General features: G+C 35.3%; 1 protein-coding gene across 1 annotated transcript in view; it reads right to left on the bottom strand.

Annotated features, from left to right (window-relative positions):
• AJAP1 (adherens junctions associated protein 1) overlaps nucleotides 1-24,726 on the bottom strand; it is a 271,600-nt gene that overhangs the window by 22,109 nt on the left and 224,765 nt on the right. The window contains exon 3 of the mRNA XM_031962957.1: nucleotides 778-865. Within this exon, the coding sequence (XP_031818817.1) occupies nucleotides 778-865 (88 nt within the window). The remainder of the gene's footprint in view (nucleotides 1-777; nucleotides 866-24,726) is intronic.

The following is a 24,726-nucleotide window of genomic DNA, read 5'->3' on the forward strand; positions in this document are numbered from 1 at the left end:
CCTGGGATCCCTGGGCTGGGATCCTCTGCTAGGAAGGGGAGATAGGCAGGTTGGATGGGAAGGGGTACATCACAGAGGGAGGAGTCTTACATTAGGGGAGTCTCAGTGGAAATATGAGAACAATCACTAAAAGAAAAGAAAAATAACCACTACTGAATAATAGTAGACTGGGCTGATTCTCGTTTTTACAAGTTGCTTTTGAATCAGAGAGGAAGGTTTGGGAACATAAGCAGCAAGGCATCTGGGAAGCTATTTGAAAATGGTTGGTGCTCAGTACAGCTCCTGCTGAGGGAGCCATGGGGCAGGAGGATTTGCCCTAAATAGCATGTGTAACTTTGAATACAAAAAACTAGTCCAAGGAGTCACAGCAGAGAAGGCCAGCAAGCTTAGATGCTAGGGAATCAGCCAGAAAGAACACTGTGACTTGGACATTGAAAATAATTACAATGGTAGTAATAATTTTACAACACTTGTCTTTTTCCTAAGAGCCAAACAGACAATGGAATAAATTATATTCTCATAGGTCTGGAGATGGAAGGGACCTTGGAGGCGTCCAGTCTATTTCCCTCATTTAATGAAGAAGTTTAGAGAAACAAAGTGGATTTACCCAGAGTCACCCTGCTAGTAAATCTTAGAGAGGGAATTTTAATCCAGGTCTTCCTTCCTTATAAATCCAGAACTTTTTGAACAACTATTTAGCCATGTTTTCCCCAAGGTCCAGGGCCCTACAAAGGTAGCCACCCTACCCTGTTTTCCCCAAACCAGAAAGGTCCTTACCAATTTTTTAAGACAAGAGTTGTAATCAGAGCAGCTATAACCATGATGAGGGAGACAGTGATGGTTATTATCTGATGGACAGCCAGACCTGTAAAAAAAGAAAGAAAAGGGGGAAAGTGGAGATGGGGGAGGGGGTAAAATATCCATGAAATTAATGAGCAAAAAAGGAAGGGCAAAATTTTAAAGGTGAAAAAAGTACATTAGTGTTACTTGGTTAAAAAATAAAACAAAATAAAAAAAATTAAGCATAATTCATGACCAGCCTTTCAATTCCTCTGAAATGATGTGAGTCACATTGCAAATTAGAGAAGATGACAGCCACCTGAGTGATCTACTTTCTAGGACACCTACTGCATGATGCTAGGATCAAAGTCCTACAAAGCCCCTGCAAAATATATTGGCTGCAGTAACTTAATTTTTACTGACGCTCCCAGAACCTAGAATTTTAGTTGATATGACTATCTTTTTTTCCCCCTTCATCCCTTTCACCTTCTTCACCATTTTACTATGAGATAAGGTAGTCACATAGACAGAACTTTGCATATCAAGTCACATATCTTATTTCTAGCCCAATCTCTTCTTATTCAAATTTAGTTTCAATACAAGCTAAGTATCAATCACTCAACAAATATTTATCAAGTGCTTAGTCTGGAGGAGTCACTGGGTGCAATATTGAGTAAACAATTCAATTAATATATCAACGAACAATGCTTGCTACTCATTATATGCTCAGATAAGTGATAAGGACACAAAGATGAAAGGTTTCTGCTCTCAAGGAACTAAAGTTCAAATAGAAGTGAGAATGCACACATACAACATGTCACAGAAAAGATATACATGCACAATACACACCTGCACAATATAGACATGTATCTCATACATGTACATGCATATACATGTATGCATGTACATTCATACAAATGTATGCACAGCAGGCAACCAGATGGCACAGTGGATAAGTGCCAGGTTTGGAGACAGGAAGATGCATTTCCTGGAGTTCAAATCTGACTTCATATACCTACTACCTATATGACCCTGAGCAAGCTCTTTAACCCTGTTTGCCTGTTTTCTCATCTGAAAAATGAACTAGAGAAGGAAATATCAAACAATTCTACTATATTTGCCAAAAAAAATAAACTCAAATGGAGCCATGAAAAGTTGGACATGACTGAAAGCAGCTGGAAAACAATAATATTATCTGTCTCTATACACACATAAAGGGAGAGAGAGAGGAGACAGATAGATAGACAGAGACACACACACAGAGACAGAGATAGAGAGACAGAGAGAGAGAGAAAGAGACAGAGAGAGACAAAGAAAGAGAGAAAAAAAAAAGACAGAGAGACAGAGAGACCGACAGACAGAGAGGGGAGGGGAGTGGTGAGAGGGAAAGACTGAGTACCCCAAACTGGCACATATGGCAAAAAAAGTCAGTGGTTAAATCATACCTATATTTTGTGCTTTAGGAAACTGGAAGCTAATTTTAGTACAGGGGATGTTGGCTTGTGTGCTACGGGTCGTAACAGTGCCAGTTTGAAGAGAGAAAAAGGGAGGTGGAGAAAGAGACGATAGACACCAAGAGAGAAAAAGAGATAGAAAAACAGAGACAAAAACAGAGACACATCAAGAGAAGGATATAAAGAGAGAATGAGAGAAGAAAGGAAAGAGAAAAAAAGAAATAAATACAAGATAAATATAAGGCAGACATATATTAACATTGGCTGAGAAGATACTAGCAGGTGGGAGGACAAAAGGTCTCTTGGGGATACAGAGACAAAAAAAGAAATAGTCCTTATCTATATGCAATTTATATTCTACTATAATGGAAGGATATAACCAAATGGAGAAATTCAAAGAACATGCAAAGTAATTTCAAGGAACAGAGAATCCTGAGAACTTCAGGACTGTGTGAGGAGATCAGCTAAAAATGCTGCCCTAAGGTGGACAATGGTGATTGGGGGTCATGAAAAGAGGAAGAAAGTGCTTACAAGGAAAGAACCTCCAAGTGCTATGAACTATCCATTTTTGCCAAATGTGCTCAAAAACGTGAATCCGTTTTTTCTTAGACATTGCATGTATTCTGGGAAGGAGAATATGTTCCTGTATTTTTTTTTTTTTTTTTAAGAAAGGAGGGGTATTTTATGTAAATTCTACCACTCTATACCACAGAATGGTATAATTAATATATCACTCCAGAATATACTAGAAATATAGAAATATATTCTGAAAGCCAATTAATTGACTAACTTAATGGTCTTTCCATCACATATTAGGTGATGAAGTTTTTTAATGGGTACAGATCAGCATTTGACAATCTTATATTTCTATAAGTATGTGATTTTGTGACTGGACTCCCATGAACAAAAATTCAGAGCTGGAAACAACAACTTTAGGGAACCCTCAAACCCCACTTTCTCATTTTAAAATGAGGAGACTAAGGTGTATAGAAATTAATATATTCCCTCAGCGTCACATAAATAGTAAGTGTCCCAGGTGGGTTGATAATTAAGATGTTGATGGAATTGATGATAATGTGACAATAAAAAATAATGACATGCACTATTTTAGAATATTTGAAGGTGTACAAAGTATTTTACAGATCCACAGGATCCGAAAAATCATTGTGCAGTTTGAATATAAGGCTTAAAGCTCCACAAAGCCTTTTGGGATATGCTGCTTTATCATATGATCCTCACAACTCCAATAGGTAGACACTATTATTATCCTCATTTTATAGACGGTGACATAGAGACAGACTGATGGGATCTATCCTGTCCAATGTCATAACACTACTAACCATCTGAGGCAAGATTTGAACTCACATCTAGCTAGTTCCCATTTCAGTTTAATGCATTATCTGCTTTATAGATATGCAATGAAATCCCAGCAGAGATGGGCATGTGGGAATTGATGCAGGTCTAAAATGGATTATTCTGCCAGCAAGCCAAAACCTGAGGTGCAGAGAACAGCACCTTCCTCCTCAGTAGCCTCCTTTCATCTTAACCCATCACAACTTTAAAATCATGCCCCCAAAGCCTTCTGCCTTTGTTATTAAGGTGAGTTTTTAATCAACTATTGATCACAAGCAGTTCTTGCTTGTCAGACTACAGATGAAAACTCTCTTGGTTTACTTGTAAGGAAGCAAAAAAATCTTGAACCACTCAAAGTCTGGGCCAAATCTAACAAGGCAAAATTTCATAGGAATAAATGCAAAATCTTAAACTTGGAGAAAAAAGTATAAGATGAGGGGGAAGTATGATAGTTTTTCTAACAATGGTTTGTGGACTTTGGTGGACTGCTCTAGAAATATATGTCACTACTGTGATAGGGCAGCCAACAATATTGAAGGGGAGTTCCATTCAGAAATACATTATCTAGGTCCAAGGTGATAATATTTCTTCGATATTTGTAATCACATCTGGAATATTATACTTGGTTGGGGGATGGAACTTTAGTTGGGATATTGATAAGTTGGAAAGCATTCCAATGAGGATGACTAAGATGAGGAAGAGAATTGAGGTAATTTCATAGAAAGCACTGTTGAAAAAATTAGGGGCAAAATGGATATTTATCCTAGAGAAGAGATTAAGGTAGGATATGACATCTGTCTACAAATATTTGAAGAACTCTCAAGAGATACGTCATCTGTTAAATGGGAACAACACACTACTGGTTTTATAGCATTATTGTGAAAAGCACTGAATGGAAGCAAACAGAGTAAAACATATACCCTCATTTGCACATTTTAATTTCTTTGCCCAGAAAAATGCAAGGTACATAGTATGGACTTTTGTGAGCTTGTTGAATGGAACTGAGTCAGAAATGATTTATAAATTTTTGAACACTATATCACTATGAGTTATTACATTTTGTAGTAATGTAAAATGGCCAAGATTTCTCCATAGAGTCTGTTTAAATTGGTTAACACGTAATAATTGTCTTAGCATTTTTCTTCCCATTTATTAAGTATGCCACAAATGCTTGAATTGAATTATTGAATTTTTGTAAAAAATATGATCTATTGTGGACATGGAAAAGAATAGGAAGACAATGCTAGTTTTTTGTATTTGTATTGCTGGCATTTTGCATTGTACTCTCCACATAATAGATGTTTAATAAAAGGTTTTTGAGTTGAATTGAATTGAAAGAAGATGGATGATCTCTCTTAAGGGTTATCCCTTCTAGATCTGGAGGGAGAGAGCTAAAGGTGTGCTTCTCCCCATCTTGAAAATCCCTTCATACCAGAGAAGTCTAAATTATTATGATATTAAAACATAAAACATGATATTTTACAATATTATACATATATATGAGTTTCCATACAATAGCATACATATATACATATATAGATAGATTTTTGAGTTTCTAAACTTTTTCTGTCATCTGCAACTTTCACAGAAATTCCCCAAATTACCATTTAATTTTTTGTGTCAATCCATGATATATCAAAAACATGAGGGGGAAAGGAAAACTGTAGTGTCTTTTATTGGGGATGTTTTTCAGATAAGAAATGGATTAGGGGATCACCATTGAAGCCCTTATAATTCTGACATTGTATCATCTGTATCTATGATCTTTTGTCCTGAGGCATCATTGTATCCAATCTCCCTTCCTCACAGAAGTGTCTGAGCATGTCATGGTATTTTGTTTATTTATTTATTTATTTATTTTTTGTGATGGGCTGTTTTTGCATCTGTTTATCCAATTCACGTATGTGTTTCCTGATGGCAGATTTAATCCCAAAATGACTTTGCTGGCTCTCTCCCAAAGACACAATGTCTCAAACAGATGTTACTTCTCCATTGGATATCATCCAATGGGGAGAAATTGTTAATAAATAATTAAGACTTGGCATGAACAGGAAATAAGTTTAATTCTTTTATTCCTCCTATAAGCTTTTCTAATGTTTGGTAAGGGATTTCCATCTTGAGTCTACAGAATAGATACTGCTTTCTAAAAGAATAGGAGCTAATACAGAAATGTTCAAGAGCTGATACTCAAATGCTAAAGTTTCTGGGTGATTTCAGACATATACATTTGGGGGAAACTGGAGGCTGGCATAGCTGATGAAACTTCTCACATCTGGTTTAGTTTGTCACAGCAGTGAAAGAGTCAGTCCATGGCTTGGTAATATTTTAGAGAAACGAGTCTTTTAGTTGCCCTTTTAAAAAGGCCAGAATCTGACATCCAAATGGTAGAATCCTAATTAGGCAAATACTAGTAACCTATTTTACATAAGTTTCCCACAGTCTTTCCTCTCATTAGAGACGATGGCCACTTATTAAACCTTTGATTGTTACCTATTTTGCAGCTTACTGTCTTAAGAGAGTTGTCTAGAGCCCCGAGAGTTTAAGATTCTTGTTTAGGGTCACCCAGCCCATAGGTGTCAGAGGTAGATTCTGAAACCAGATCTTCCTGTTCTATGAGGTATGTTACAATTGAGAGCATTTTGGAGGTATAGGTTGGAATATGGAGGTGTGGAAGTCCTGCCATTCTGAACTTTTATGAGTTGAGGAATTCTATCATGGTTGTCACATTCTCCCCATATAGTCACCATATATATATATATATATATATATATATATATATATATATATATATATACCTCAAATATATTATATATATAAAATTCAATTCAATAATTTGTTACATTCCTATTATTTGGGAGGCACTGTGCTAGCTGGCACAATGTTGGGCACATATAGGCCAAGTTCAATTAAAATGTATTAGCTAAGTAGGGAAAAACTTGTCTATCAATAAATCTATTTTACATCATAAATTTATATCATTATAATAACTCATTTTACATAGTATTTTAAATTCTATAACATGTTTTCAATTCAATTCCATTCAAAGGCATTCACTAAACTACTGGACCAGATGCTGGTGATGTGGTAGAGTTTCTAGAGGGCATTGTAGCAATATTCTAAGCTCACCTGGCCTTTGGAATGGTGCAGTTGGAAATGACATATTTCTTCCCTTAGGTTATCCTGCCCCACTTTGCTTAATATATCCAGGATGCTATGGCTACATATGTTGATGGCTGTCTCATAACAGCTTCTTGGTCAGTGACAACAGAGTTTCCAAGACTAATGAGCAATAATAATGAGATGCTTTATGTTGAACCAGATGTAGAACAAAATTGGGTTTCTGAAACCTAACCTATACAAAGGTCAGATGTGTATACAAAGTCAGAAGCAGGCCACGCCTCAACTCCATCTCTAAGACATAAAATTAGCATATCAGTGACATGAAGCACTTAGTTTCTTTAAATTTTTCCTATAAATTTATCTTCTTTCTCCAGTTCTTTGCTAGCTTCCAGTGGAACTTAGCCCACTTTAATTAGCATTATAATTATAATAAACTTTGCTTCTTAATGCTGAGATGGATCTGAGCATGCAAATTTTTTGAGATACCTTGTGACACCCCAACCTTTTTCAAGTCTCCCTTAAACCCCAACAATGGGGATTATCAAGCTCCAGATAAAAGAGACCTGACCTCAAGGAGTTTCTAATCTACTTAGGTGGGAAATGAGAGAGGGACACAGAGAGAGAATGAGACAGAGTGACAGTGAAAGAAACAGACAGAGATAAAGACAGAGACATTGTAGAAGGATGTGTGTGTATACATATACACACCTTTACATGTATATGTAGACACATATACATATGTATCTACATATACACATACATATGTGAGTGTGAGATGTGGCTGATGTAGACACCAAATGATGGCAGACACCAAAAGTTGGGGTTCAGTCATGTGAAGAATTCACTGTGCCATTCTCTTTGGCAAAAAGTAGATTTATTCAGAGAAGTGATTACAGACAAAATGAAGAGAAACAATAGACAATAGGAGTAGTAAATCTGAATAGAGTGGGAAACCATATGAAAGATAAGTTCCTCAGTGGAATTTACAATGACCTAATAGAAAGGGAGCATCTCATGGGGTCAGATCATTTCCTTAGCTGGCAGGTTAAATCCTGAAAAGGACTTAGCACCCTAAAAGAGTTAGCTATAACAAGGAGGAATGGGGTCAGGAATGATATCTCAATGTATGCTGGGGTTAGGAGATACCACGTAGCATGGGGGGAGAGGAAAGGAGAAAGATACCATGAGGCAGAGTGAGGGCAGTGAGTGTGACATGGGACATAAATAGATTTTATGGGGAAAATTTAACCCCAGGAACACAACGGATACTTCTAACAAAACATGACAACCTGCTCAAGACCCCTACAGAGGGTGCACCTCAGGGGTTTCATATAACTTGGATTTCTGACTGTATAACCTCCCCAAAGGAAGCTAAAGTGATCTCAAAAGTGACTTCTCCATGCCTGTCTCAAAGATCAATTTTCCTATTTGGATAACATATTAATTGAACTATTATGTGTCCAGCATTGTACTAGCTAGCAGAGTGCCTGCCATATAATAAGGACACCAAATGCTTGAATGGAATTGTTGAATTAAAAATAAAAATAATCTATAGTGAGTTGATGGAAAGAAAAGTGGTAGAAATCCCAAAATCATAACAGTTGAGATTGGCGAAACCTCTACAACCACATTTTTCAATTTATAACTCCAAAATCATCCCATTTCTAACATGTCTCATAAAGGACAAAGATCCGGTTTCGGTTTTCACCCTGACACATGCTGACTAGGTGGCCCTGTGCAAGTCTCTTAAACTCGCAATGTTCTAGACCCAAGCTTCTTAAACTGTAGGTCTCAACTCTATATGGGGTCTCATAACTAAATGTGGGGAGGTCATGAAATTATTATTTATTATCAGGAAATGTTTGTTTTTTATACCTTTTTATATACCTATTAAAGCACAGTCATGTCAAAATTTCTCAGGCTAAAAAGGGTTGTAAATGAAAAAATTTTAAGAAGCCCTGCTCTAGACAACTCTCTAAGACTGTAAGATACCCAGAGAGTAACAAGTGGCACTAATAGATGGAGTTTTCTCATTAGGAAGTTCCTTTTATGTAGATCCAGTCCCTATTAGTATAGCATGCTATACTAATATGGATGAAATACTGGTATTTTGTATGTAAAATATAAAATCACTTTCCTTATGTGCCTCGTGTTGTATGAGCACAGTGTCTAGTGTATTGTTAATGCTTGAATAAATGCACATTGATTAATCAATAGGTGCCTCAAGAAATTTTGTGGCGAATCCGTATACATATACATTATAAACACACAGGAATATACATATATTGATACATATGCACATGTGTACACATATTCATATATATACACACATATATGATGCATGCATTTATATGTACACACACATATCCCATAATATTTCCCACAATGTCTATGAATCAAATAGTTTTTATCCAAGCATCTATAATATATCTGGCCCTGTATTGATACAATGTCAGGAACACAGGGAGAAGAAAATTAAAATATATTAATTGTCATGTAGACTCCCTCTACCAACAAGCATGGTACACTTTATACTTCTAGATCATGTAGTAACATATTTATTAAGTGTTCTAAAATTTCTAAATTATGTCTGCTTCAGTTCCATTGAAGAAGTATGTGGAAATTCACTCTATATACCTGTTATTGCCCTAATGACTGGGGTTATCCAGGCAAAAATAAGGCAACCTATACATATAAATTATTTGCATCCAGTGACAGTTGAAATAATGTTATTAAGTGTGCAACATACACATTATTGTAACCATTTTATAGAGGAGGGAACTAAGATTGTGAAAAATCCATCAACTCCAAGATTTAGAGTTAGAATGGACATGAGATCATTCCATCTATTTTTTTCTTTTACATCTGAGGAAAATGAACCCCAAAATGGTCAAGTAATTTCATTTGCTTAAGTTCTCACAGGTAATATGGAGTTGGGATTTCATCTCCCTGCTACACCAAGAAAATTTTCCCATGATTTCATAGCTAATTAACATAAGAATTTGCAATCAAGCCCAGGAAACTAGGATTAATCTGTTATACCTGAAAGCCTTTTGTGACTGTTAAGTCAGTCAATAAACATACATTGAATGCCTAGATTATGTCAAACACTGTGCTAAAGATACAAAAAGAGGAAAGTTCTTACCTTCAAAGAACTCACAATCCAATGGAAAGATGTATTTGGAATCATAATTGACTGAAAGAAATCTCAGTCTTTTGGAGTACACACCTAATACGAATTTTGCAAATGTAGTTAAAGAAATGATCTATTTAATAAAGCATGTCCCCTGGCTAGCTTATAAACTACATGACAGCATGGACAGTATCCTGTTTACATTGGATGTTTTTGTATTTAAATCAATATTCTAGGCACAGCAGGTTTAATAGATGTTTGTTGAATGGAATTAGTGATTTTTTAAAATGATATACAATATAAAATGCATTTTGATCTCAAAAAGCTGAGCTGTAAGCAGGTTTTTTTCCTCTCTTTCCCTTTAAGGACAATAGACTATTCCTCTCCCTTTAGCTATTTAGAGACATGGTGTACCAATCAATTCAACTCAATTCATCAAGCATTTATTCCATATTGGCTAAGTGTAAAGCACTGTGCTAAATGTTGAAGATACAAAGAGAAAATTTAAAATAGTCCCCTGCCATCAAGAAATTAACATTCTACTATGCAGATAGAACATAGAAACAAATGATTTAACTATGAGATAATTTTAAAAGGGAGAAATATTAATATCCAGAAGAATCATGAAAAGCTTATCTTAGAAGGGGAACTGTGAGTTGATTCAAGAAGGAACAAAAGAATCAGTCAAGCTGCATTTATTAAGTGCTTACATTGTTTGACACTATATTAAGGTCTGGAAATACAACAAAAGCAAAAAAAAAAAAAAAGAAAAGAATTTAAGGAATGGTATCTAAGGAGTAGAGATAAAGAAGGACTGTTGAAAGAGAGACATTCTATTTATTTTCTGCTATCCTTTCCCATCCCATCAGGAAGTATGAAAATGGACATTTTTTTAAGGGCAATGAGGAGACTGACTGGTGAGGGTCATCAGTAAAAGCATTCGAAATATGTCATGATTCTACTCTGCTTGAGGCTTAGTGATCCTGCTTCTTGTCATATAGTAATGGAGGTGCCCTTCTTTCCATTTCAGAGCATAAAGAACTATCCTTTAACATCTCTTTAATTGGCTGCTGAGGCACAAGTGAGTATACATACTAAAAGCTCATGAAGACAACCTCTCACTCTCCTACCTGATAGTTTTTGAGTTGAATTACTATAAATCTTGCATAGTACATAAGGTAGAATCTTTAAATCCCTTATCTCCTCACCCATCTGCCATGTATCTGAGAACACATGAGGTAGATCTTTCTCATCTTTTTCTTGTCTGATATTAGGCAAGTAAATATCCAGGGTACAGGAAACCAGCAAAGCCATCCAAACCAGTTGACATCCCAAAGAAAACAAGAGTCTCAGTTGGTAGAAGTATCAGCTGAGTATTCTGAGGGTTCAGAATTGTAAAAAGCTGCAGATTGATTTTCTTGACCCATTATGGTAAGGAATAAGGCCTGCATAGCAAAGGGAGCACACTTGAACATCCATAGGCCATTCACCAGAAATAAATGCAAAAGTGGGGAGAAAAAGTTTCCCAGGACCAAAAAAGTGTTTTATGGAGTTGTTTTATTGGAGTACTTTAATTTTAGTTAAAATTCTCCAGGAATTAAGTGGGTTTAATGAGGGAAGACTTCACCTCGTGGATTGGGAGAAGCAATAGTGATTGTTCTTCCAACTTTATTATACCTTCTCAGTAAACATGCAAAGATTATTGATGTTAATTGATCATTTGATCTTGGGGAAATGCAAACTGGCTAAATAATTTTGGAAAGCACACTAGTACGGGCTCATGAATGACCATATTAGAAATTCCTCCTTCTTGAAATTATTCTTCTACAACCTTGAAGAGAACAGTAGTCAATGTCCCTCTGAGGACCCAAACTATTGGTGAAAGTTGTGACTGGAACATAGAATTTTAAAAATAAATTTGTTTTGGATAGACTGGTGAAATAGAGTATTATTTAAGTTACCAGCTGAGAAAGTTCCTTCCCAGACAACCCAAATCAAGACTTTAGAACAAGTGAAGCACGTTAAATATTGAAACAAATGAATCCAATATCATCTTTATCAAGGCTAATTAATATGGACATTTGTGACACTGATTTTTGAAGGTAAACCTTGTGTGTTTATGTGTATGTTCACTTTTTCATCTTGAGGATTAATCAATCAAAAATTCAATAAACAAGTATTTATTAAGTACCTACAATGTACCTATAAATGTGCTATATGCTGAGAATGTGACAACAAAATCAAAACAATCCCTAACCTCAAATAGCACATATTTTATATCAAGAGAGGCATGAAATCATACCAGTGTCAGGCATGGCCTATAAGATTATACACAAGAACAACAATAACTGAGAACTAAATACCCAAATCTCACATGGTAAGGACTAAACAAGCAGTTTCATCTATTTGTGAGAACTGGGATTTGATGATAAAAACATCCATTTAGCTGGCTCCCACACTCCTGTTTCTTTACCTAAGCTGAAACTATTACATTGTGTACTTTCTTACCCTTACAATGTTAGCTCCTTGAGAATATGGACTATTTTGGTTTTTGTCTTTTTTATCCTGTGTCTAGTACAATATCTGACACAGATTAAGTGCTTAATGTAAGCTTGTTCACTGATTGATTGATTCTTCCTTACAGAATCCATTCATAATGTATACTAAAGTGCTCCAAGGGCACAGAAACTCAAAAGTTTTTGAGAGTTTATAGCATTAAAATAAATTTTTTTATAAAAATAATTGTCATAGATATCATTGTAAAAGATATCTCAGAGGCCAACTTAGCCTTCTCCATTTAAAAAACAAATTATTAAACTGAGGGCCAGAGAAGTGACTTGTCTAACATTACATTATGAGAAAGGAACCTAGGGCACAATTTGAAACCAAGACTTGTGGCTGTAAATCCAGTCTACTGTTGACTTTCAATTGAGTAAGATTGACATTGTATCTGCCTATTGTCAAAGTCCTAAAATTATGAAGCCTTCTGTCAAGTAATCCTTGATCAGAAAGTTTTCTGGGTGTTTGGAAATGAGGCAGAAATTATCAAAAGAATTCCTTCAAAGATTAAGATTCAACATTCTTCAATCAGAGATTAAATGATAACTTGTGGGATGTTATGCAATGAAGATACTTTTGGGAATTTTGACCAAGGTAGATAGCTATCGAGATGCCGTCAAATGCTAAAATTCTGTCATTATCATTCATAAATTATTTTCTTTGTTACTTTCATTCATTTCTCCTTTTTCTGTTTTCTAGAAAGACTCAACTCTCACCTGTTTTCCATAAGGCAACTTTTCAAGTAGTTAGTGATATGCATCATGTTTCTCCATCTGTTCTGTTTCCCCTCTTTAATTCCCCTGTCTTTTTTTAGACTAAAAGATCCCCAGAACTTTAAACTGTCCCCAAGGTGACCTGCATATGAGTCTCTCCAGCATTCTGGCTGCTGTCATTTGAACATTATTCAGCGCATCAGTGTCCTTTTTTAAACCGTGGTTCACTGAAAGGGACAATATTTCAAAAGGAATCTGATGAAGATAAAGTAGAGAGGGATTCTCACCTCCTCATTAGTAGAGGAATTAAAGAAGGTATTTCATCTAGAGGAAATGTCATAAGCCACAGGCTACAGAGTTTGCTCAGGGAAAAGTAAGTGTATGAATTGTATTTTTCCACATCAACAGGAATTAAACCATCCACTGACCTTATAAAAAACATTATCTGGCAAAAGAGTCAGTTGCCCTCAACCTGGGATAGCCTGTTTCCCAAGGTGATTTTACTGAGGTGTGGCTGCTGTGCATATTACAGATTATTGGGACCACAAGTAAGAATTGGTTGAGAGAAGCCTTCACATAAGAGGTGCTAGTTCTTCCCCAATACATCATAACGAATTCTATGAGTTAAGGGGATGTGTATCACAGGAAAGTAAATTCCTCTCCATGGCATAGGTGAATGAGAATAATTTGTTTCATGTCCATGCAGGTGACTAAAAAAAATAATGTGGTGTCCTTAGAGCTTGGTCAGACATTGAAGATGTCAAGATTATCCACTGCATTTTGAACTATTGCTAGTTGCCCTGACATTCATCTGTGCCACTGGACTTTAATGAATCACAAGAAATAGTCAAGTTGTACAACTCTGCCTCACTTAGATCCAATTCACAAATAAGTCAAGATATGACTCTGTTATGTCATTAATCCTCTTTGAAACTGAAGGGGGACAATCTTGCAACAACACCAACTAGCCAACTGACAATATTGTCAACTAGGAGTGCAAGAATGGAGGACCACAAAATTAGACCTGGAAATGATCAAGCCATCTACTCTAAATCCTTCATTTTTAGCAGAAAAAAATAAGTCATTGAAAATTGAGACTCATTTAATGTCACACAATTGTTAAATAAAAGGGCTAGGATTTGAACCCTTATTCACTGAGTACTATTAGATCGCTTTCTATAGTACTGTGCATACATTCCAGACTCAAGGCCAATGTGACATCATTCTCCAATTTCAGAACCAAGAATCATTCATTTAGACTTGGAAGAAATATAAGAGATTGTCTATTCTAAATCCTTTATTTTCACAGATGAGGAAACCTCTGTAAAAAGAAATTAAGTGATTTGCTCATGGTCACATAAATAACGAATGGAAAGACTAGTCTTTGAACCATATTCACTGACTCTAAACTCTGAGTGGTTTCCACTGTAGCATGCCCTAATGCCCTTCTGTTTGTATTGAAACAATATCAAAAAATAATAAAATGAATACTTTCAGAACCAAGGTCAATATGGAATCACAGTTTTTCAAGCATTCTGAAATTCAGACAAAATATCAGATCTTGAAACTGAGCTGTGGGGATTTTCTCTCCTTTTCCCTGACAAACATCATCCATCCTATTTGTTTAGGGCTCCTTTTGTTTCTGGTAATTGTCATTGTATACTAACGTGTCTGGGACTCAGCTATCATACATATAATGAAAAATTATACTTGGGATAATGGATGGGGACAGGCAGATTACCGAGTTATACATCAATCATTAGGGCTTTATGGTTATATTTGTGGTCTTTTGTAATGAGATCAGACCCTGAAGATTGATGGAGAAGTTGGTCATCCATCTCAGAGCTTGAGCAAAGTTTCATTAGACCAAGCCAAACCTAACAAAGGAATGCTGTCTGTTATTAAAAAGAATAAATAAAAAGTAAAATAACAAAAAATGCACACTTTAACTGTGTCTATATTTCTATATGTATATACAAAGGGCATGTGGGCTTTTGTTGCTGCTGCTCAATCATTTCAGTCATTTCTGACTCTTTGTGGCTCCATTTGAGGTTTTCTAGGCAAGATACTGGAGTGGTTTATCATTTCCTTCTCTAACTCATTTTACAGATGAGGAAACCAAGACAAATGGGGTTAAGTGACTTGCATAGGATCATCCAGTTGAATTAGTGTCTAGGTTGGATTTGAACTCAAGTTTTTCTGACTTCAAGCACAGTGACCTCACTGTCCCATGAGGACTATGGACAGAGGGGAAAAAAAATTAGCCTTGGTATTGAGATAAAGAGAAGCAGGTTTTGAGGATTTAGCCCCTAAAAACCTATGCTTGCTCTATTTTTATCTGCATGAAGAAGACATGAGAAATCATGCATTAAGGTGCCAATCAGATCATAGCAATAGTACCATTGAGCACATAAAAGAGTAAATATCAAATCTATACCTTTTTATTTTCTAAAAGGTAAGCTCATTGATTACAGTGGTGCAGTGGGAAGAGAAGAAGGTGAATGACTTCTCACAACTGCCTCATATAAATCCAGTTCACATACATATATGGACATTACCCTCATGATGTCCTTGATCCTCTCTGAAAACTAAGAACAAAAAACAACAATAACAGAGTTTTGTGCCTGAAGTAAGGAAGATCTGAGTTTAAATCTGTCTTAAGATTTACTAAGTGGGTGGCTCCAGGCAAGTCACTTAATCTCCACATACCTCACTTTTCTCATCAGCAAAATTTGGATAATAACAGTATCTATCTGCTAGAGTTGTTATGAGGATCAAATGATATAATTATAAATCCCTTAGCAAAGTGCCTGGCACTTACTAAGTGCTGTATAAATGTTAGTTGCTATTGCAATTAAAGTGCTTAGCCCAGTTCCGGGCACATGCTAAGTTGTTGTTGTTTGTTGTTATTCAGGGTCATGCTATCCATTATTCCAAGTCACCCAACAGATTAATTCAATATTCATTTATCAATCATCTACTATTCATATCCATAGTTCTTAGGACTCTACACAGTGTACATATTTGATAAATGTCCACTGAATTGAAATGAATCTCATTAGAGAAGTGATAATGGCATAATGGGTAGCATGATGAACTATGAATCAGAAAGACTTTATTTGAAATTCCATATATTATACTTGTTGGCCATGCGGTCATGGGCAAAGCACTTAACCCTTCTGAGTCTGATTTTTTTTTTATCTTTAAAAATAGAAATATTATTTTAACATGTTTGACATATATTAGATTACCTGTCATTTAGAGGAGGGGGTGGGGGAAAGAGGGGGAAACTTTGGGATAGAAGGTTTTGCAAGGGTCAGTGTTGAAAGATTACCTATGCATATGTTTTATAAATAAAAATATATGATAAAATAAATTTTAAAAATCAATAAAATGGATTATTTTATTTTATTTTATTTAAAATGATGATATTAATTCCCAACTCTGACAGATGGCTATAGCACACTGGGTAGAGTTCTATCATCAGCAATAGGAAAGCCTTAGGTTCATGATCTATGTCTGGGTCTTGATAGCTACTGACTATGATCCTAGACAAATCACAAGCACTCAGTGCTCCAGGAAGCTTGCAAGACCATGCATTGCAGAAAATGGTTTATCTGTATTGATATAGGGAATTTCCTCATCTATAAACTCCTCAAATCAGTGACATCATAAGCTCTAATTTCTTACTTTACAGGGGCTCTATGAGTAATCAAGCAATTAAGCATTTCTAAAGTGACTACAATGTGTTGACAATAAGCTAAGCATTGGAGGTACAGTAACAAAAATGAGACAGTTCCTGTTCTCAAGGAATTCACATTCTAACAGAGAATATACCAGTAGAGAGATAAATGATATAGCTACTCAGATAAATGTTTATGCATATAAATACACGGAGACACAAACACATATGTGATACAGATGTTAGCTATATAAAGAATAAGACTGATTTCTGAAACATGGTAGATGATCAATAAATGTTAATTATGTCATCAAAGATATGAGGCAGTTGGTTGGTTACAGTGGATAGAGTGATTGGACCTAGAGGCAAGAATTGTCTTTCTGATTTCAAATCTGCCTTCATCAACTTACAAGCTATGTGACCCTGCATAAATCACTTAATTCTATTTGCCACAGGTTTCTCACCTTTAAAATGAGTTGGAAAAAGAACTGGCCAACCATTACAATATCTCTGTCAAGAAAAGATGGGGAAACAAAGAGTCAGACAAATTGAAAGGACTGAACAACAATGTAGACGATAGATTTATAAATGATAGATGAGTAAAAGGTAATTTTTAAAAGGAGAATATTAAGAGGGAGGAGGATCTGAAAAAAACTTGAAATAGGAGTTAGTGTTTGAGTTTAATCTTGAAATAGAGATTCTAAGAATTAAGTGATCAGCAAAGCTGAAGGCAATATAGAAATGTGAGTTATTAAAAGCTACACTAACATTAGTTATTATTATTGCTATTCTCCTACGAAGTGCCTGGCAAAGCTCACAACAATCTCTTTAGAACACAGCCAGCAGACAGTCTCCATTCTTCATGGTAAGCAGTATTTCAAAGTTGTTCTATATGTCTCCTGCCTCTGAATGCTGCCAATGTATCTTCTCAATCTGGCAGGCTCACAGACAAAATGCCACTTGCACTTTGCCTCCCTTTTTATGGGGAGTAAGAGTATGCTCACAGGACTGTGTGATTGCCTAAATGAAAGATCAGAGACTTCCAGAAGGTAGATATTGGTCCATCTGAGGCAGGAGATTGGAGCCAGGACGCCTATGGGAGAAGATCTCTCATCAGAAGGCTAATTGGAACTGCTCCTTGTTCAGGATTCTGTTGTTGCCAAACAAAGGGGAGCTCCCAGCAGTATCCATTACTTTGGCATTTCACTGGAATTGACTTTTCCCCCTGTGTCACAGGGTAGGACATGGGATAGCCAGTATTAATTAGAAGAATTTATATAGTGGTTCTAGTTCATGAAGCACAGGGTGACTTATAATCTTTTGTGAGATCTTCCACATACAGTCTATGTGACCCTGGATGAATTACTTAATATCTCACTGCCTTGGCAATTGTCTAGAATTATACTGATTTTATGAGTAGATTTAAAGGCCAGAGCTGGAAATGGACTTTAGAAAGCATCTAGTGGAAATCTCCTATTGAACAAATGAGGAAATTAAGAGTCATAGAACTGAAATTATTTACATAAGATCATATGGTTGTGTAAGAGTCAAAATTTGAACTTAGGTCTCCTGAGACTCATTTTAGTATGTTTCTAGAAATACTATGAGTCATCTCTTTATTTGACTCATTAAATGATCATTATATGGATTAATCACCCCTTGTTGAAGATGGATAAAAATGACATTCTATATGAAAAATAAATAAATCCTATATATGTACATATATATGTAACATATATATGCCATATATTATATGTGTACATAAAAAATAGAGTGGAATAGTGGATAAATACCTAGCTTTGGAATCAGAAAGCTCTGGGTTCAAGTTTTCACATACTTTCTGTTGCTTTAACTTCTCAGAAATTTCTCTAAGATAATAATGTGCAAAAAAAAAAAAAAAAAAAAAAAAAAACTAGTGTGTGTTGTTAGAATCGTTTCTTCACTAGTAGCTCCTACACTAATGAAATCATATATTTAGAGAAAAAATATGCATTTAAAAGTATTATGTCTATTATAGAACCACAGAAACAGAAGGTATAGACATGGATATAAATATAATCATAGGTATAAATATGGATATAGGTAGGAATATGGATTGAGGTAGATATCAATATAGACAGAGACAGAGATATAGATCAGTTTTTGTTGTTTAGCTTTCATTCATATATGACTCTTAATAGCTCCATGGATCAGAGAACACCAAATCCTCTAATATCTCACAAAGTCTGTCCAAACTCATGTACATTGCTTCCATGACATTATCTATCCATCTGCCATATCCTTTTCCTTTTGCCTCCAATCTTTCTCAACACCAATGAGTTCCATCTTCTCAAGAATTTCAGTTTCATTTTCAGTACTTGACCTTCCTGTAAACAGTCCAAATAATTTCTTTAAATATTGACTTGTTTGCTCCCCTTGCTGTCCAAGGGACCCTCAGAAGTCTTCTCCAGCACAAATAGAGGCAGAGATGAATAAAGATAGCATCATGGTATACTAGAAAGAGTCAAATGATTTAGATGCAAATGTTGACTCCGATTCTTATTGTGATATCTTGGGAAGTTATTTAATCTCACTGAAGTGGTTTCCTCCTTTAAGAATTAATAAGTTGGGCTAGAATGGAGTCTGATGTCTATTATAGTTCTAGATATATGATATTACATATTTATTGAATCAAATACTTGATTTTATATTAGTTAATTCATAGTGTGGAAAATCTGAGTTGTTGTTCAGCCATTTTTCAGTCATGTCCAACTCTTCATGGCATCACCTGCTTTTTTCTTGGCTAAGATACAGGAGAGATTTTCCATTTCCCTCTCCAACTCATTTACAGATGAAAGAACTAAAGCAAATAGGATCATATGACTTACTCAGGGTCACATAGTGAATGTCTGAAGCCAAATTTGAATTCAGGGAGTCTTACTGATTCCAAGACAAATACTCTATCATCATCATCCTAAAAACTATGCTCATCTAACGAATATGATGTGTCAACAATTATGTTTATAATATGTAATATATGGTATACTTATACATGTTGATAAACAAACATACAGCCTCCAGACATGTGTTCATTCACATATGCAATTCCTATTTCCATGTGGCATGTAAAATTCCTTCCACCAATTCAGATGCTCAACTAATTTATTCATTATAAGTTGCCTGGGGATGTTAAGGGTTTAAATATCTTTCCCCGATGATACATGTATGTGTGTGTTTATGTTTATAATGTACATTATACTCAAATATACATATATGCACAGTTTTGTGTTAGAAAGTTAGGACATGTGACTAGAAAAGAATTTTGAAATGGGAAACAATTGAAGTAATAGGATTGAAAGTAGAATGTATGTCATAGTCTTTTCCTGGTATGCTGGAAAAAGTCTTCAAGAATTGAAGAGAATTTCCAAAAGAAAGGAAATTATTTGTTGAAGGGAACATAGGTAAATGCAACAGAATCAATTCAGGGGTCCTCAAACTTTTTAAATAGGGGGCCAGCTCACTGTCCCTCAGACTGTTGGAGGGCCGGACTATAGTAAAAACAAAAACTTTGTTTTGTGGGCCTTTAAATAAAGAAACTTCATAGTCCTGGGTGAGGGGGTTAAACGTCCTCAGCTGCCGCATCTGGCTCGCGGGCCATAGTTTGAGGATCCCTGACTCAAGATTCAAACCCACTTCTTTTTCCACTGTATTATGTGGATAATGAGCTAAACTTACAAATGTAGGAAAATGAAGCTAAGTACATGAGGCCATGTATTTATTATATGTCAAAAAGATCATACATCAAGTTAAGAAAATCATGGAAGCTAGAAAGGGTCAAATATGTTTAGAGAAATAACATCAGGAATCTAGGAAGTCTGCCTTAGTTCAAGTAGCATTAATCAGAGATTTATCCTGAACCTAAGGTAAACATTCTTTATTTTTATTTCCTTTGTATTTCTTCATGTCCTCATGAGGGGGGAAGTGTCAAAGATCTGTTCATGAAGTCAGAAAAATCAATCACTAAACAAAAGTTAAATGTTTTGTGGTCCTGCTAATTGCTTGAGATACACGAAAAAAAAAATAGTCCCTATTCTCAAAAAGCTTACACTCTATTAAAACAGAATACTACAGGCACAGCTTTTTTTTCTGATTAATGCAGAAAGAAAAGAAAAGATGTTCTTTTATAAGCAAATAAAAAAGATTCAAGATTCTTTGACCTCTCCTTTGAAGATAAACCCTTGATTGTTTCTCTAAACACTTAAATCCCATAATAAAATTCTTATTTTGTGATAAGCTGTGAGGATAAAAAAAACTTCTCTCCCATAATGTTAATGTCCAGGGGTTCTAACATAATTTGGACAAACCTCATAGACAAGGCAAATTCTGTCATTAAAGTCCATTTGATTTTTTTTCCCTCTATCTTATGTTACCAAAAAAAAAAAGTTTTTTTCTTAATACCTTGAATGAGGTGGGGTTCTCTAAACTTCTAACAACTCTTCCCACTTGAAAATCATCTTCACAATGATTATCCTATACTGTCTTCTCATAGAAGGTAAGAGAGATTTAGTTCCTGAGCTAACAGGGTCCAGTTGTGATCATTGGATCTTAGATCTAGATATATTTGCTAACTTTGAGTTCATTTAGTCCAAACCCTTCATTTTTTTTTTTTTATTTTGTTCAGTCATTTATTTATTTGTTCATTCATTTATCTGTTTATTTATTTATTTTTATTTTTGCAAGGCAATTGAAGTTAAGTGACTTTCCCAGGGTCACACAGCTGGGACGTGTTAAATGTCTGAGGTCAAATTTGAACTCAGGTTCTCCTGCCTTCAGGGCTAGTACTCTAACCACTAAAGCACTGTTCCATCGAGGTGCCCCATGCCCCTTCATTTGACATAGGAGGAAATTTGGACCTGAAAAGTCTTTCACCCAAGATTATATATATGATAATTAACAGAGCTGGGATTCAAATCTAGGTGCTCTGAACTGGAAATATTCTTTATTGTTGTTCAGTCATTTTATCCATATCTGAGTATCCATTACTTCATTTGGGGTTTTCTTGGCACAGATACTGGAGTGGTCTGCTGTTTCCTTCTCCAGCTCATTTTGCAGTTGAGGAAATTAAGACAAATATGGTTGAGTGACTTGCCCAGCCAGAGTCACACAGCCAATAAATCTCTGAGCTTGAATTTGAACTCAAGATGAATTTGAACTTTTGGACTTCAGGTCCAGCACTCTGTCCATTGCACCACCTATCCTATCACTCTAAGGTGCATAAATTAATTACATAATCCTTTCTACTGCTATATATATCTGCTATAATGTCTAGGATATCTAGGACTCTGATCTTTCTTTTTTTCTTTACCACATTGTTCCTCTAGAGATAAAAATTACACCTTCCATAGGTGTGGAAAAATTATATTTAAACTAAACATAACTGTAAGTTGATACTTCTATTTAGATATTAAATTATACATTTCTTCTAATGAAAGAAAAAGTTAGTCTGTCTTTCCTGTGATGTCATCATATTCTTTGCTAAATATCCTCCATCTAGCTAAAAACTTCAGAATGTTCTTTAAGAGGTATCAATATCTTACAAACAAATCATTAATACTCTAAGACCTTGGTATTTAATAATAGGAAGGATTTACTTCATTTTACAGATGAAAAAAGGAAGAATGAAACACATGGAGTGACATCCAGGATCTTGAATGATGCCTGGCACATAATAGATGTATAATAAATGCTCATTTACATACTTGACATTCTTGAGGATAAATAGGTAATACTTCTAGCATTTGAATTTGGTTCTTCCAATTTATTATCTAGTGATCTTTCTAATTATTCTTTGCAATGAGTTAATCCTAATCATGGCAGTCTCAGGTTTTAGGAAAAACCAGTTTTAGACTTTGAGACTATGATTATTTTCATCAAATGTCTTTCATCCCTAATACTCACTTTGCTTCTTCTACCTCTTAGATTCTTTGCAGCTATGGGTCTATGAATACACATTTGCTGTGTTTTACTGTGCATGAGTTTTACAAGGATTGTGTGTGTGTGTGTGTGTGTGTATGGGGGGGTGTTGTTGTTTTCCTCATTGGGGAGCAGAAAGGAAAAAAATATAATATGAAAAATAAAACACCTTTAAAAATCAATCGTTTTATTTAAAATTCAGGTTAAATGCCATCCTTCTTTTATTGCATTTAGACATGTTCCCCATTGTGACTAGTGCTTCCCACCAAACACTTACTTATATGTATTTCAAAATTTAGAGCTGGAAGGGGTTCTCCGCCATATTTAATAGATGCAAAACTGAGGCCAGTTGAGGTAAAAGGACATATCCAGGATCATATAGGCAATAACCAATCAAATAAATGAATTTAAACCAAAATTTTTTGATTGAAGAAAATTCTCTTTCCATATTATCATGCTGCCTATTTTTTACCTTTTGTATATAATATATATAATATTTGCATATACACTATTATATTGCCAATACATTCATATTACTATAAGTATTATATAAATATATACATATGTATTTCTGTGCAAACATGTATGTATGCATGTATATATTGTTTCCCCTTCGAGAAGATAAGCTTCCTGAAGAAAGAAACAAGTTCGTGTTTTTCTTTGCCTCCCCAGTGTTTAGTATAGTACCTGGTACCATAGCACGCACTTGATGCTTGTTGACTGATCAATTCCCAGAAACATATCTCCCACTTATAAAAATAATACAGATAGCATATGACTTTCTTGAAGAGATTGCTTCATTTTTGACTTTATATTTTCAGGGTCTGGCATGTTGCCTGGTTTGGATTAAGTACTTTATTTATTTATTTTTTATTGGCTGATCATATTATTGCCTTTGAACTAACTCCTATGAAATTGTTCTACCAAAATCTGTGTTTTCACAGTAACTTGTAAGATGTAAACAGGTTTTGCATGTATTATATACTAACTACAAGCAAAAACAAGAATATAGGCAGAGCCTTTTAGTTCTGTGACATCTTGTCATATTTGAGTAGTAGGAGATGGATAAGAAATTTTGCAAAGTTTAGTGATTGAGTCACTCTTTTGGGTTCTTACATCTATTTTCCATATTTCTTTGAACCTTTTTTTCTCTTCCCTTCCACTCACACTTTACTAATGTGAATTCCATTGTAAAAATAAAAGAAACTTCATCTAATTACGCCAAGATGGATTTGGAAATGCTTCAATTTATTCAATGGATTAAAGCAGAAACCAGGTGAGGAGTTTTGCATGCATGGACCAAAACTCAGGACATCTGGTCCCTAACAATGACATTGAGGCTTGGAAAGCACCTAAAGCTAATTGGATCCATGAAGATTCCCCTGGCCTGCAGATCCTTAAATAGAAGCCACACTACATGTAGGACTGTTCCAAAAAAATGAGAGAAGATCGTCATCACTAGGCAACAGAACCCCACGCTCAGCATCTTCCACTACTCGGTTGGCCGCTCCAGGAGACCAGCCACATTCAGAGAAGGAGAACACAAAGTGCCAGTGGACTTTCCAGATGGAACCAAGTGGAGATAATGTCACCCATGGGGAGAGAAGGATTCTGGTTCAGCTGGGAAAGTTGAACAGGCTGACACCTCCATAAGGAGCACAGAATTTAGAGTTGGAAGGAGAAATAGAGATCACAGGATCAGAGTTTTCGAGATGAAAGGCACAGAGCTTTCTAGAAGAAGGTGACTAGCATCAGGATAAAAAGAAGAATCAGAGAATGAGTAGAGATATTGTCAAAGAGTAGAAAGGTGATGTTACCTCTATAATTTATCCTTGACAAAAAAAATAAAATAAAATAAACTGAAAAACTGTCTTCAGTCATAGATATTATACTTTAGGAAGACTAGTGATTTAACTAGAGTTTCAGGGAACAACAGATTTTCTGAGTTATATATGCATATGTTACATAATTATAATAATA

Source organism: Sarcophilus harrisii, chromosome 3 (genome assembly GCF_902635505.1).
Source record: "Sarcophilus harrisii chromosome 3, mSarHar1.11, whole genome shotgun sequence".
In the NCBI taxonomy this organism is placed as follows: domain Eukaryota; kingdom Metazoa; phylum Chordata; class Mammalia; order Dasyuromorphia; family Dasyuridae; genus Sarcophilus; species Sarcophilus harrisii.